Source organism: Quercus suber, unplaced genomic scaffold, assembly GCF_002906115.3.
Source record: "Quercus suber isolate HL8 unplaced genomic scaffold, Cork oak 2.0 scaffold_407, whole genome shotgun sequence".
Classification (NCBI taxonomy): Eukaryota; Viridiplantae; Streptophyta; class Magnoliopsida; order Fagales; family Fagaceae; genus Quercus; species Quercus suber.
Window position 1 is genome coordinate 430,045 of NW_027069858.1, and position 14,214 is coordinate 444,258.

Sequence of the window (14,214 nt, forward strand, 5' to 3'; positions counted from 1 at the left end):
ATGATGAACGAAGAAGACAAGAACCAAGAAATCAACCGGAAGAGAAAGCACAACAACAATCAAGATTTCCCATTTGTAAAAAGGTTTCAAGAACCTGATCTTACCCTTAGGCTTAACTTTGGTCCCACAAGACCTAGGCAAACATCACCAGTAAACCAATCATTACCATCGACATCATCACCACCACCACCACCACCACCACCACCGTCATCACCACCATCACCATCAACAATGGCTCCATCACAATCAATGCAAGCACTTTTATCCCAAACCCCATCACAAATTCCCTCTCGACTCTTTTCCTCGCACTCTCTATACAATTATATGCCACCCATCGTGCCACCGCCGCAGCAGGAGACCTCCATATCAATCCCGCTGGTGTACCGCCCTGAGACCGCCACACCCCGCCCTCCACGTGCTCGTCGTAACCCGACACAGGTCCCGCGTGCCGGAAAGAGCGAGACTGTGCCAGCTCTGTTCCCGTGGGCCACAACTCATCGTGCTACGGTGCATAGACTCGATTACTTGCTATCCAAGGAAATAGTTTCTATCACTGGTGAGGTGCAATGCAAGCGTTGTGAGATTAAGTATGAGATGGAATATGATCTGAAAGAAAAGTTCATGGATGTTGCAACATTTATAGAGAATAACAAGAGCAACATGCGAGATAGGGCTCCTAGTATTTGGATGAATCCTGTTCTTCCAAGGTGCAAGTACTGTGAACATGAAAATAGCGTGAAGCCGATTATTGCAGATAAGAAGAAGGGAATCAACTGGCTGTTTTTGCTTCTGGGTCAAATGATTGGTTGCTGTACGCTTGAGCAGTTGAAGTATTTCTGCAAGCACACCAAGAATCATCGAACAGGTGCCAAAGATCGAGTTCTTTATCTCACATATCTTGGACTGTGTAAACAGCTTTGCCCAGATGGCCCTTTTGATCGATAAGAATTTTAGTATGTATATTAGTCCATGATGCACTAAAACTTCTTTTGAGATGTAAGCATTATTATGTTATAATTTCGTGTCCGTGCATCCTGAATACTGGTGGCTAGATTGCAATCTTTATTTTTGTTTGTACCTTTATTTAAATTTTAATTTTGGATCTTGATTGATTTGATTTGAATTAGGGTTTGTGCACGGGCCTTTTTCAGTTTGGCTTGTAATCTTTCATATTCATGGCATGCTATATCTAGTTTTTCAAATTGGTGGCTAGATTGTAATCTTTATTTTTGTTTTTGTTTTTTCAAGGGTACCTTAATTTTGGATCTTGATTGATTTGATTTGAATTAGGGTTTGTACACTTGGCTTTTTCCATTTGGTTTGTAATCTTCCATATTCATGGCATGCTATATCTAGTTTTTCAAATTAATTCATAATCATATTGAGTGATTTTAAAGCCAAGCATGTACATCAAGAGGGTGTTTGTTACACGTATTTTTACAATATTTTTTTCACCCACACATATTTTTAAAAAACTTAAACAATATAATTAGAGCAATTTACCAAACGGACCCTTGATTTTTCAAGTTGCATGGTTTCCTAAAATTTCAAGTAATTAGGGGGCCATTTGGTAATATTGTTCAAATAATGTTGTTTGTATTGAAAATACGTGTTCGTGAAAAAATAATGTGTGCAACGTGTAATGTTATTTAAAAACTGAAAACTGAAAACATGTTGTTAAACTCTTTTACCAAACGAACCCTGAATTTAATAATATCATTTTGATTATGTTGTAATATCATGTTAATAAATATCATCATTTTGTTTTCTTTTTCTTGAATTTACTGAGGGTGAGGGTATTAGATTTGGCTCCGTGCAACTATATAAAGCATGACTATGACATTCAAATCTGCTATCATGATCTGACCACGACTACGACAGTGACATTCAAAATCTGCTATCATGATATACATATGCAGATCATCTTCTGGATTTTAATAGCTAACTTTTCATTTTAATGGGTTATAGAATAAGTCAATGAGATTTCCTCCTTTTTTTTTTTTTTTTTTTACCGTCCAAAAAAGACCCTTAGTTATTATTAAATAACGAACCATTAAAGAACCTAAAGTTCTCCATTAGCATGCTTTGCATTGAATTTTTTAGTTTGTCCGTACCATATTATAATTTGAACCTTTTTATGGGTCCAAATTAACCAAGATAATAGAAATTCACATATATTTCACTCAATATTTATCTAACTACTAACAGTTTCATTCATAACTTGAGTTTTGACTCTAAAAAAAATTTAAAAATAGATCACTCATGTGAAAAAATCTCGATAGATAAATACAATATTATGAATAAGATTTTTTGTGGAGTTTTTTTTTGTATAATTACATTAAATATCACGTCATATTTAAATGAATAGCTTTTAATTTTTCAAATTGGTCTCAAATATTATATATTCGCATAAAATATATAGTGCATGTATCATATATAAATTTGGCCTAGTCTCAAATATTATATATTCGCATAAAATATATAGTGCATGTATCATATATAAATTTTGCCGCCCTTAACTCAAATTCTGGCTCCACCACTGTTTGGGGATAATGATTTATGGTATATAGGCTTTGAGGGAAAGGTTTGGCTTTGTTATTTTGGCTAGATATAATTGTAATAGGAATTTAGACTTGTACCGTTGTACGTGCTTGTATTTTGATAATAAAAAAAAAATCAGTCTGTCCTGGCAATTTTTTCATGGCGTTTCCTAAAATTGCTGCCATGTCACCTGTTGCGGCTGTTTTGGTAAACGCTGTCTTGGTTCCAAAATGACAATTTGTGTTTGTTGTAAATACTAAATAGTATAGTATCTAGTTCTTAGAGTAAGCGCATTAGTCCATGTAAAATTCTTGTTTATTTTGCAAGAAAAAACATACTTTTTCTATTTTATATACCCACTTTTACAAAACACCCATATCAGTTTATCTATTCTATCATCTATTTTATTTAAATAATAATATTTCTTTAATTTTTTATTATATCAAACAAACCACAACCCACATGGCCCCGCCCACCTTTTTCTTTCTTTGTTATGAGAAGAAGACAGATGAGAGAGCAACTTGACGGGGAGAGAGAAAAAAAGAATAAAAAAAAAATCATTTGCACATGAACAATAACCGTGCAAATATGCATGGTTACTGTTCATTTGCAAAGCAGTTTTGTATGTTTACGCATTTTTACAAGTACTAATGTGGGCGTTTTTTAGGTTAAAATGTGCAAAATTGAGCACTTTTTGTATTTTGCAAATTTTTGCAACCACTAATGTGGTTGCTCTTAGATCACTTGTAGTGGTTGCTCTTAGATCACTTGTTTCAGCCAATTTAATGTCATAAGTGCAAAAGTTTGTCCAACCAATCCAAAAAACCTTTAAAATTAAATCTATGCATATCTTGTCTACAATATTGTGTAAATTTATACGACAACTGCATAGATGTAAAAAAAATAAATAATAAATAAATCATTTATCAATTCACTTTTTCAGTTAAAGTGTGCATAAATGATGTGGGTATTTTAAAAAAGTGGTTATGTTAACGAAAAACAAATATTTTATTGAAATAGCTTTTAGAATATAATTTGATGTGTGCATTTTTAAAAAAGATTTTGGTGCAGTTTGGCCTCAACGTCTACGTCTGGAGGCTGCGTTTTCCTTCTCTTTTTTTTTTTTTCGGAAAGTGAACAGTAAAATCACATGATTTTACTGTACAGAGACAAAAAATACTATTCATGTACTGTTTGGCATTGTTCACGCACTAAAAAATATTAAAAATGGGTCCCACGGTACTATTTACACATTTAAAAATTATTTTGTTACAGTATTTTCAGTTTTCAGTTTTCAGTTTCAGCAACAATAAGTTCAATCCAAACGAACCCTTTATGTAAAACATAAAAAAATAGATTTTTATATTAAAATAGATATGAATTTTTGCATAAGCTTATGCGAATATATACTCTTATTATCTCTCACACTTTGTGCCTTTCTCAATGCAAACATGCATGAAATTTTCTTTTAGTTGAAGAGTGTTTGGTGTGTCTTTTTGTGGATGTTATACACGTCATGTTTTAATAAGTTAATGACTAGATCCAGGTTCTTTTGGGTAGTCGAGTTTAATACTTACAGCAATGAGTTGCTCGTTAACCGTTATCGTTGCGTTTTCTCGTAGACAAGATAATATCATGATTGATGAAAATGACAAATTAATGAGAAAAATGTTTCCTGTGTATAAATGATTTAAGTTATGAAACATAAATATATGGGAGGAAAAGAAATATGGTTAGCAAGGCTACACAAATATATTTAGCATGATTAAATGAATACATATTTGTCTTTGCTCAAGTTAATATATTCAACACTAAACTCATGCTAATAAATTTATCAAAAAACATCATATGAAGGTATGTTGCAACATATAAAGAGCATAAGACATGTAGAAATTAACTTTTCTTAGTTGCAAGCAATTTATATATCTCTCTTGGCCGAAACAAATTAATCATGTGGCATGTGCAATAAGTCTGAGAGCATCTCCAGCAGTCTAGGTAAATTTTTGCCTATTTGAAAAGTGAACAGTACATTTTACCTTTTGCCTACTCACTTTTTCAAATACACTTTTCAACGGACTCTCTATCTCATTCTCTATCTCATTTAAATATTATTTCTTTATTCATTATTTATTATTTTTTTAACAACTACACATCTTCCAACATTTTTTTATTCAACACCTTAATTATTATAATAGAAAAAAAGATTTGAAGAATGAACAGTAGCTCATCAAACCTAATGAGCTACTGTTCATTAGCAAAAAAAAAAACAGGATATAACTAGTCCCCTGGAGCATGAACAGTAGCTTATTTTGTGGGTTTGCTCTCTAAAGTAGAGAGCATCTTGTGTTTAGCTAGTCCCCTGGAGATGCTCCAAGTCTCGAGGATACATTGACGAGTGTGAAATAACATCAACTATGAATGTATATTTGCCTCTATGGCTATAGCTCGCAAGACTTATAGTGTAAGCTTCAAAGAAAAGGGAAAAACAAAAGTAATGAGCTAGGGCGAAAGATACATTCCTATTTGTGTAATTAAAAACTCCTAAAAATGCCTTGCATATAAATGTAATTGAGAAATGCGATGCCTACTTCCTCCAAAAAAAAAAAATGCAATGTCTACAATATTTTCACAACACTTTCACAATAAATCATAAGTGGCAAATTGTTATTAACTATTATTAGTGGGCAAAAAAATAATTTCAAGAATGAGTTCAAATTAGAACCAGCAATAAACTATAATTTGTTCTAAAATATTGTGAATATAACTCTTCTCAATGTAATTTGAAGTACTAGGAAGTTCAAGTGTACATGTGTTTCAAGTATTTGTGGCTAATCTTAATGTCCCTCACATTCGGATTCCCTTTTTATTTTATAATAATGATTCTTGAATTACTTAAGGGACTTGCTGAATGAGAAGAATGTCAACTGTGGCCATTAGGTATTAGTTTTCACCCTTATTAAGTAGTGTACATCCTTAAAAGGAGGCAACATTTATGCTTTTGTTTAGGGACAACAGCATGGTAGACTATCATGCTTTTGTTTAAGGACAACAGCATGGCAGACTAACTCCCTTAAAATCTACTTCCTCAAAGGGAATCCTAATTCTAATTTGCAAAAACTAAGGGATTACAAAAACCTTGTAGTAATGATAATTATTTGTGGAGGAATAGATAGTGTTAGGTGAAACTTTGTAGAACGGCAGATGACATTTTTGCTCTCATGAGTTCTTTTATTTACACATGGGCTCAATGATCTTACAAGTCTTCCTAGCTCGATTGTTAGATTTTGAGTGGGCCAAATTAGATGCGGAATAGCCCGTTTGCCCTCAAATGAGTCAAACAATTTTCCCTTTCCTGGCTGCTTCTTTCTCCTATGAACTTGGTTCACATAGTGAGAGGAAGCCCTCTAATTAATTTTGGTTTTGTCGGCTTTATTTAGCCAACTTCATCAATTGGGCTTAGAGACTTTACTGCCCATGTTAATGGGCCTTGAGATTATTTTCATTGGACTCCTCTTGGGCTGGGATTCATGAACCACTTTTAGATGAATTCCAGGTGTAAAATCCCATGCGCACTAAGCCTTGGGCTGTCTTTGTAGACTTTGAGTTTATGTTGATTTGTTGTCATATCAAGCTGTGTATGTGTTGGGGCCTGGTTTTTTGGGCTTTGTCCATTTTTTAGCAATATTCTAATGGGTTCAAAGATGTACAAAAGGCGACTTCAACAAATACTTTGATAAGAACAAGTCCAGATTTCCCCTATCTTGGACTCCTGGTGTTCACCTGCATCAGATGCTATTCTCAATGATTATGTGGTGTTTTATATTTGAAGGAAGACAGTGCAAGTTTTCTATCAAGGAAAAACTCATAAATATTTACTGTGAAAGTTTCAAAACTAAGAAAACGAGTAAATGAAAAGGGAAAACATTTTGCAAACCTTTTTTTTTTTGGGGACCGGGTTTGAGTGGTTGGTTGACAACTTTCAAGAATACTCAACTGTTGATATATTTTCATGCATTGAGTAGAGCAGCTAGAATATGATAGAAACTGCATGTAATGGAAACAAAATTTGAACTCGGAGAGTATCATACAGCAAGCCTTTATAGAGGATAAGGTGGGTTGAAGCAGTCCAGGGCATAAATAACCACTAGTGTACCAAGGACCCAGACCCAACATGCAACTGCAACTTGGAACAAATGGACATCATCTTACAGCTCCTAGCACGCAGAAGTAAAAATTTGCATTAAAGCTACATGACTACCAAAAAAGAATAGGGGAAAATATAACTTACTGGTAGTCTGGTACTGCCAAGGATGCAGAGGAAAACCCATTTAAGGTAGGGTTGCCTTGGCAAAACGCTTACTTCACAAACAGAACTTAATATATTTCTTAATCTGTATGACTGCACAAAATTAGTTGTCCTTGCTTACACAAAAAGGGTAAGTTTATTGGCAAGCAGAATCAGTCATCCCCCAATCTTCCAGCAATGGATTCAGAAGTAGTTTGGTGGAAAGAGTAGGCATCATGTAAACATTGAATCCATTTAAGATTCAGAATTGTTGAGACTCCTCACTGACGTCCTCTTGCTTTTCATTCAGCTCATCATTAGTATCCATGTCATCATCTCCTTTGTTATATGCACAATTGATATCAGCATCAAAACACTGCACTTCATCCTCTTCCATCTTGACATCTTTAGAATCATAAAGTTGAGGTTTTGAGACTTCATCAGGGCTCTTGTCCATGTCAAGAAGTTCAGGAGGCTGTGAAGCCTCCGGAGAAGCCAAAGTTTCAGTACCTGAGTCCTCCAAGTTTGATTGAGACCGGCGCGTCTGAATGAGATAATGTGCCACAGACTTGAAGCCCAATTTTAAAACCTGAAAAGTAAAGAAATTTAGCCAATTCTTCTGCTCCATTGCTATTAATTCTGCCCATTATATCTGTAGCTGAGTCCTATCATCATATCACACCAGAAATGGAAGATAAAAACACTTCTACTCCTTTTTTAGTGAAAGGATACTAGCACCCATCTAAGCAGGCATATGAGGAGCTATGATCATTAACTTGACAAATGCAATAGGCCTGTGCTGGAGAAGATTATTAATTGCTTACACAAAATAAACGGGGAAAGCATAAAAATGTTCATCCTCATGCATATATAAGGGTATATGGAGCTAACCTTCCTGTAAAGATTACCAGTGGGCATCCACCCTTTTCCCTTACGGCAAAGACTGCAGTTGCATATTCCTCTACAAACAGGGCAAATCCAATCGGGATTTTGATTGGCTTCTATCACATTCTCTCCGTATCTGAGTAAGATAATAGATTTCAAACACAAATTGCCAACATGGTTCAATGTGACTGACATACATAGGCCGGGCGCTAACTTTTGAGTCACACACAGCTACAGTTTAATAATTCCAAATAATTTACAGATAATCTAGGTTCCATGTAATATATTTGGAATGCACACTTGGTGATATAGTCATTTATGAACTTCATGAGCATACATTTTATTTTGTAGTAATGAGATTAAGGTGCATTGAACTTACTGACCATATTAATTTATCATTATTGTAAAGAGATAAAAGATATAGGAGAGGGGAAGATAGTTTACTAATCAATGTATGCTTATCCAAAACCATGTATGGAATGTTGAAAATGGCAAGAACAGAAAATTTCAGTTTCAATCAAAAACAGAGATGTTAAGAAACACTATCACCATTTGTCATTCATAACTTCATGTACATGTTTGCTTCCCACATTATCTAAAAGCAACATAGTCACTCATTAGTATAGTAGGTTTGCAGATAAGGATTATAATAGATATATCTATTGACTGTCATTTTGGTGGTCCCTTTGGAATTGGCATAGTCTTTATGCATAGCAGAGTAATATGAAAGTAACATTTCAAAAAACAAAGAAAAACAGGATGCAATGCAGTGGCACTTCAATCAAGCCAATGTAAAGTGGAAGTCTAGTGGATCAAGTTAATTAAAATTAATTACCTCATGTATAAGCAATCCCCACAAAACTGCCCTTGGACCAAGGTGCATTGGCTGCAATGGGTACGCAGACCAAGAGTTTTCTGTCTGCAAAAAAAAAGGGCCATCACTGTGCTTGCATTACCAAGTCCTACCATGTAATTGGAGAAAGAGTAGCTCTTATTATGGAAGATACATTGGACAATTTGAACAATCAACCACAAGATATACAGTTTAGGTGTTTGAGTTACACCTGTTGTGACTTTTCCATTGGATACATTCATTGACAAACCCACCATTTAATTATAGTCTCCTTATATCTTCCATGCTTGCAAAATATCAAGATGATAAAAAATCAATAACTATCTCATCTACAAACTGTTCAAATTTATGAATCATCTGATAGTAAATAGCATCACATTAGCATGAATTTGGCATTTGTGTTGAGAACAAATAAAACATGTAATCCAAATATGGAACTTGCAAAATATTAATCCAGTAAAATATTTTAAATGGTATAACATTAATGAAGAGTTACACCAAACACCAAAAATGATCTCTTCTAGTTGTATAATTAATTACATGCAAAATTTTTGAATTATTAACCAACTCTACATCCAAACGTGTAAAATAATTTCAGAAGTAAAAGAAACCATATGCAAATCAGCTGATGGAAAGCACCCTTTTTGTTGAAGGCTACAGTTACTAGTTAATTTCCTATCTACAAGGAATTTGAGGTGTGCAGGGGATGAAAGGTTTAAGGAAGAAGGGAAGCAGAGAGAGAGAGAGAGAGAGAGAGAGAGAGAGAGAGAGGGGTGGGGGGGAAAAAAAAAAAAAAAAAAAAAAAAAAAGGAAACCCATTCATCTAGAAATCAATAAAACTGCTTTACCTGCATTGGTGGCATGTCTCTCCATTCACCGAATCATAGATGCGTTCCCCGTCCTTGCCATATCCATCCACTGAAAGTGTCCAACTTAACTTACAGTCTCCCAGAAGCTTATCATGTTCTTCAGTATAAATTTCTGGCTGTGAACCTTCGAGTATATGAATCTCAATATTCCTCAAGGAGCCCCTCTTCCTTTTTGGATGGTCTTCTAAATAGCTAACTGGAGTCAAAGTCTTCAACCTAAAACGCCCCACCAAAATTTTCAAACAAGATTAAAAGCATAAACCCAGAAATTTGCACACATTTAGGAATCAGGACAACATCAAGAACTACAAAAACCACACGTATATAAGTTTCTAATACTTGAGTTAGTGTACAACAACTCCTTGGCATTTGAAAAGAGAATCATATCTTTATATCATAGATGGAAACCAAAACATTAAAAAGTCTACAATCTTCTATTAAATTACTGATAAGAAGTACTAAAAAGAAAATATCAGAATTTTGAAGCTGGAATTTTAAGCATTCTTTCAGAGATTCTAATTTTAAAGGCAAAAACAATATTGAACACACAAGTAAGTTCCTTCTCTTTTTATTTTCCACCATATTCTCATCAACCAATCAAATGCTAAACCACAAAATATGAAATACCCAGAAGAGTGGAGAGGATAACACAATTTCACACAAAATTTCCATTCTTTTCTTTCCCTTTATTTTCTGAGCAATCAAACATGAGAAGATGTATACATACATAAGAAGGCCAGCGATAGACAGTAGCAAATGTTTTCAAATCATATTTGTTTCAAGTTTTGAACTTTTACTCAATTAAAAAAAAAAACTTTCTTTCACTTCCCGTTCCTTTCCTCATTTTCCCACCAACCAAACAGAGATTCTAATTTTAAAGGCAAAAACAATATTGAACACACAAGCAAGTTCCTTCTCTTTTTATTTTCCCCCATATTCTCATCAACCAATCAAAGGCTAAACCACAAAACATGAAATACCCAGAAGAGTGGAGTGGATAACACAAACACAACAGCACACAAAATTTCCATTCTTTTCTTTCCCTTCATTTTCTCAGCAACCAAAGATGAGAAGATGACAACATACATAAAAAAGGCCAGCAATAGACAGTATAGCAAATGTTTTCTACTCATATTTCTTTCAAATTTGAACTTTTACTCAAATTTATAAAAACCCCCAACAAAAACAAAAACAAAAACTTTCTTTCACTTTCCATTCCTTTTCCTCATTTTCCCACCAACCAAACAGAGATTCAAAGTTCAAAAAAAATCAAAAATGGAAGAGAAAAAAACCTAGTAGAGCGCCTTGGAGAACCAGAAGGGGGCAATGGGTTATGGGTTTTTTTGTCAAGAGGGTTTGGCTTTGGCTTTGGCTTTGGCTTGGTGTGGGACTTCTTGAGGTTTTGAGAGAGGTCAAGAATGCCTAGCTTCTGCATCCTTTCCATGTTCTCTTTGATCCTCTGCTCCCTGAACTGCTCGTACCCTGAGTTTTCATTCTGTACAACGTTTCCTTCATTCTCACTGGTTTTTCGTGCTCTCTTTGCCCGAGCCATTACAGCCTTATTAGTCTCTGACTATGTATGACTCTCTCTCACTCTCTCTCTCTCTGAGTTTTGAGCGATGTGAGAGAGTTCTGATAGAAAAGAGAAGACATGCATGATGATGATGGATTTATGGTCCAATGAAAGGCCCGACATTTGGAGGGCTGTCTTTTGTTTTTCATTTCTTTCAAAGTTTCCATAAAACGCTAGTTGGAGGGATTTGCTATTTTGCTTTCGCGGGCAGCCAATACGGCGTCGTTTATCTTTCATGGGATTGACAAACATCTTTCTTTACTCAATTTTTTTTTTTTTAGTAAAATCTACAAAAATAGAAAGAGAAAGTCTATAATCTATATGTTTTTTTGAAAGGCATAAATTTGGAGGAAAAGTTTTTTTTTTTTGAAGAGGAATTTGGAGGAAAAGTTTAGGACTATAATACTATGATTGCATCATTTTCAAAATAATTTTACAATGATATTTTGTTATTTACAAGTAAAAAAGTGATATCAATGGTGGTTTTAGATTAAAACTAGAACCAATTTGTTATTTATCCTTAAACAGTAACAGCGTCGATTAAAAGATTCATCAATGATCTATATACTATATGCACTTTTATTCACATGACAATTTTTTAATAAGTCATATGACATATTTAAATAATACACATAGATGGCCTTATAAAATATATTACCATGCAATGGTTGGAGAAGATATATAGATAGACAACTGAGAATTGTAAATTTTGAAGTTTGGACGTGGTCAAAATTTGCAAAATCCTTCTCAATACAATATGTTAGTTGAATCCAACAAAAAGAATTATAATAAATAAGTAGTTTCTACAATGTAAAAATCAATTATGATATAAGTGGCAAGTACATTATTTTGTTTTTCATTAAGGAAAAAGTTAACAGATGCTTTAAAGGAAAAGAAAAAAAGTAATTGATTTTTTTACAACTTATTACATTTTTCATAAAAGTGATATTAAAATTTTCCTAAAATGATTCATTAACAAATGCCTTAAGAACATCCTTTAACCGAACCCCTTATCAATCTAACGATTCTCACTTATCAGTAGCAAAATGCAAATAGTAACAAATTTTGAGCTTCTTCATACTTGCGCTCAACCATACCTTCAACCACCATCCACCCAAAAAAAAAAAAATTGAACTAATAAGTGGCCATTTTGATAGCCCAAACAATTTGAACTAGCAGGCTGAAGATGAAAAGGTGGCAATTGTTTCTGTGTCACTGTTACAGATTGGGCACTTCACATGTTTCAAGTGCAAATCTCTTATTTGATGCGTCACATGTAGGTAGTATATTCCATGCAATCTTCCTCGGCATCACCATTGCAGATCGAGTCGCTCATGAATTTTGGATTTCCATTGTTTGTTCCAATCCTTCTTTAAAGGACTCGGAGAGGAAAAACGTTGAGCTTGGTCAATTTCATAGGCTGAGTTGAGTTTGAATTAGGCTCAGCTGGTTTACAACCTAAATTTCTGACCAAATTTCTCCACATTTATTTGCATCCAAAGTGTAGCAGCAATTTGATGAATTCAATGGATTATTTATTGCCTAAAGTCCTAAACTTTTTTTTCCCCTTAATGTACAATAGCAATGTCAATCTTTAGAGAAATATTGCCATAAAGATAGAAGTGAGTGCTAATTTTGAGTATGTTTTGTATATTAGCATTTTGTTTGAGATAGAATCCATAATGTTTCCTACAAAATCGTTTATTCAATCTTGTTCTTTTATAAAGGAGGTTTGCATGATTCTAATCCCAAGCAAAGAATAAAGCTATTCAAGGTCCTTTTCTCCACGAGAGAGAGAGAGAGGCTGGTCAATGTCCATTGAAGCTTTCTTTAAGGACTAGCAAAGCATAAAGTTGTTTTATACTTATTGGTTGAATCCAGTCTTGTTATGTAATATACCTCAAATACCTTCCAAATTTCCAGTCTTGTCATGTAATATCTTCTTACCTAAACCCATAAAAAAACCGTACAACTCTATCCTTACTTTCTTAGAGAAATGTAAAATCATGACTGAGTTAAAACAATTACATGGACTGATAATCACTGCGTCAATTATATAAAAAAAAAATGTAATTCTCTAAATAGGTGAATTAATTTTTGTGCAATTTTTTTACACTAAGAACTCAATTATGCAAGTACCTCTTTGCCACAAATGTTTTAAAAGCAAGTTCAGAAGCTACTTATACAAATTATGGATGTTCATAATCCCATCGTGAAAATTGGGTTTTAATTGGATGTGTTTGCTTCTATTGATTTACTCCTATTAATTTTCTTTTTAAGTTGGTTCCCTCCTATTTATCTGTCAATGTTCAGATTGGAAGCTACAGGATTTAAAGCAACTGACTTTATTCAAAGTGGAATGTGGTCGAGCACCAACAACGGTGGTGCTAAAATTGCTAAAATGAAATTTTAGCACCATAAATACTAAAAAGCAAGTTACAATGATAGTGGTATATCTAATTTTTTTTTTTGTAAATGGTGAATAGTAAACAACTATCTTTGCATGCCCACTGTAGCTCCCAAAAAAAATAAAAAACTTTTGTTTATCTTGTGGTTGAGGGTGGTAAAGAGACAAAAAGGAAGAGAGATATAGAGACAAAAAATAAAGTAAGAATAAAAAATATTAATAATAAAGAGAATATTTAAGTGAAGTGGTAAAAAAATAAAACCATTGATGTTTGATGTATTGTAAAGTATAGTATTAAAATAGATAAAGTAGTTTTATGAGTTGCTAAAAGCTAAATTTTTTTAAAACCACCAATGCGAGTGCTAAGACTAGTTCTGGAATTCAAAAAGCATAGTGAGATTACATTAGTTGCACAAGACACGCTTTCATGTCTTTAAGTAAAAATATTTTGTGGGTTCTTGTTAGTTCAACTAGTAAAATCTCTGATAGTTGAATTCTAGGGTTCAATCATTGCCTACGCCAAAAACCAACCGATTGATGTCTTGGTCTTATGATAAAGAACTATTATCAGGAGCGGATGCTAGAAGTTGAAAGTCTAAAAAAAAAAAAAAAAGTAAAAATATTTAAGAGCAACTCAACTCAATTTAACTCCGCTAAACCTTTTTACAACTACATTGGGGTGGGCTCTAAAGATCCTAATCAAATAACCAAGGTTATATAACCAAATACATTTATTTTAGATGAGGTAAGTCAAGAAACAAGAACCATAATGAGCTAATCATATATGCACCTGTGGGTATA

At 33.8% G+C, this 14,214-nt stretch overlaps 2 protein-coding genes across 3 annotated transcripts; one reads left to right on the forward strand and one right to left on the reverse strand.

The window, feature by feature from the left end:
* On the forward strand, positions 1-945 carry LOC111986800 (formin-like protein 7). Its single transcript, XM_024018485.2, has one exon. The coding sequence runs from the start codon at positions 1-3 to the stop codon at positions 943-945; it is 945 nt and encodes a 314-aa protein (XP_023874253.2).
* A 5,671-nt stretch (positions 946-6,616) lies between these two features.
* Positions 6,617-11,102, reverse strand: LOC111987116 (uncharacterized). Of its 2 annotated transcripts, XR_002880248.2 has the most exons (6): positions 10,726-11,102; positions 9,413-9,649; positions 8,547-8,630; positions 7,718-7,847; positions 6,830-7,415; positions 6,617-6,755 (listed from the first exon to the last, which is right to left on the reverse strand). XR_002880248.2 is itself a non-coding variant. In XM_024018827.2 (5 exons), exons 1-5 carry the CDS (start codon positions 10,983-10,985, stop codon positions 7,089-7,091), a joined length of 1,038 nt encoding a protein of 345 aa, XP_023874595.2. In that variant the 5' UTR covers positions 10,986-11,102; the 3' UTR covers positions 6,617-7,088. The 2 variants fall into 2 exon arrangements, 1 of the variants encoding a protein (XP_023874595.2); XM_024018827.2 differs by having other exon boundaries at positions 6,617-7,415.
* Between the last annotated feature and the right edge of the window lie 3,112 nt (positions 11,103-14,214).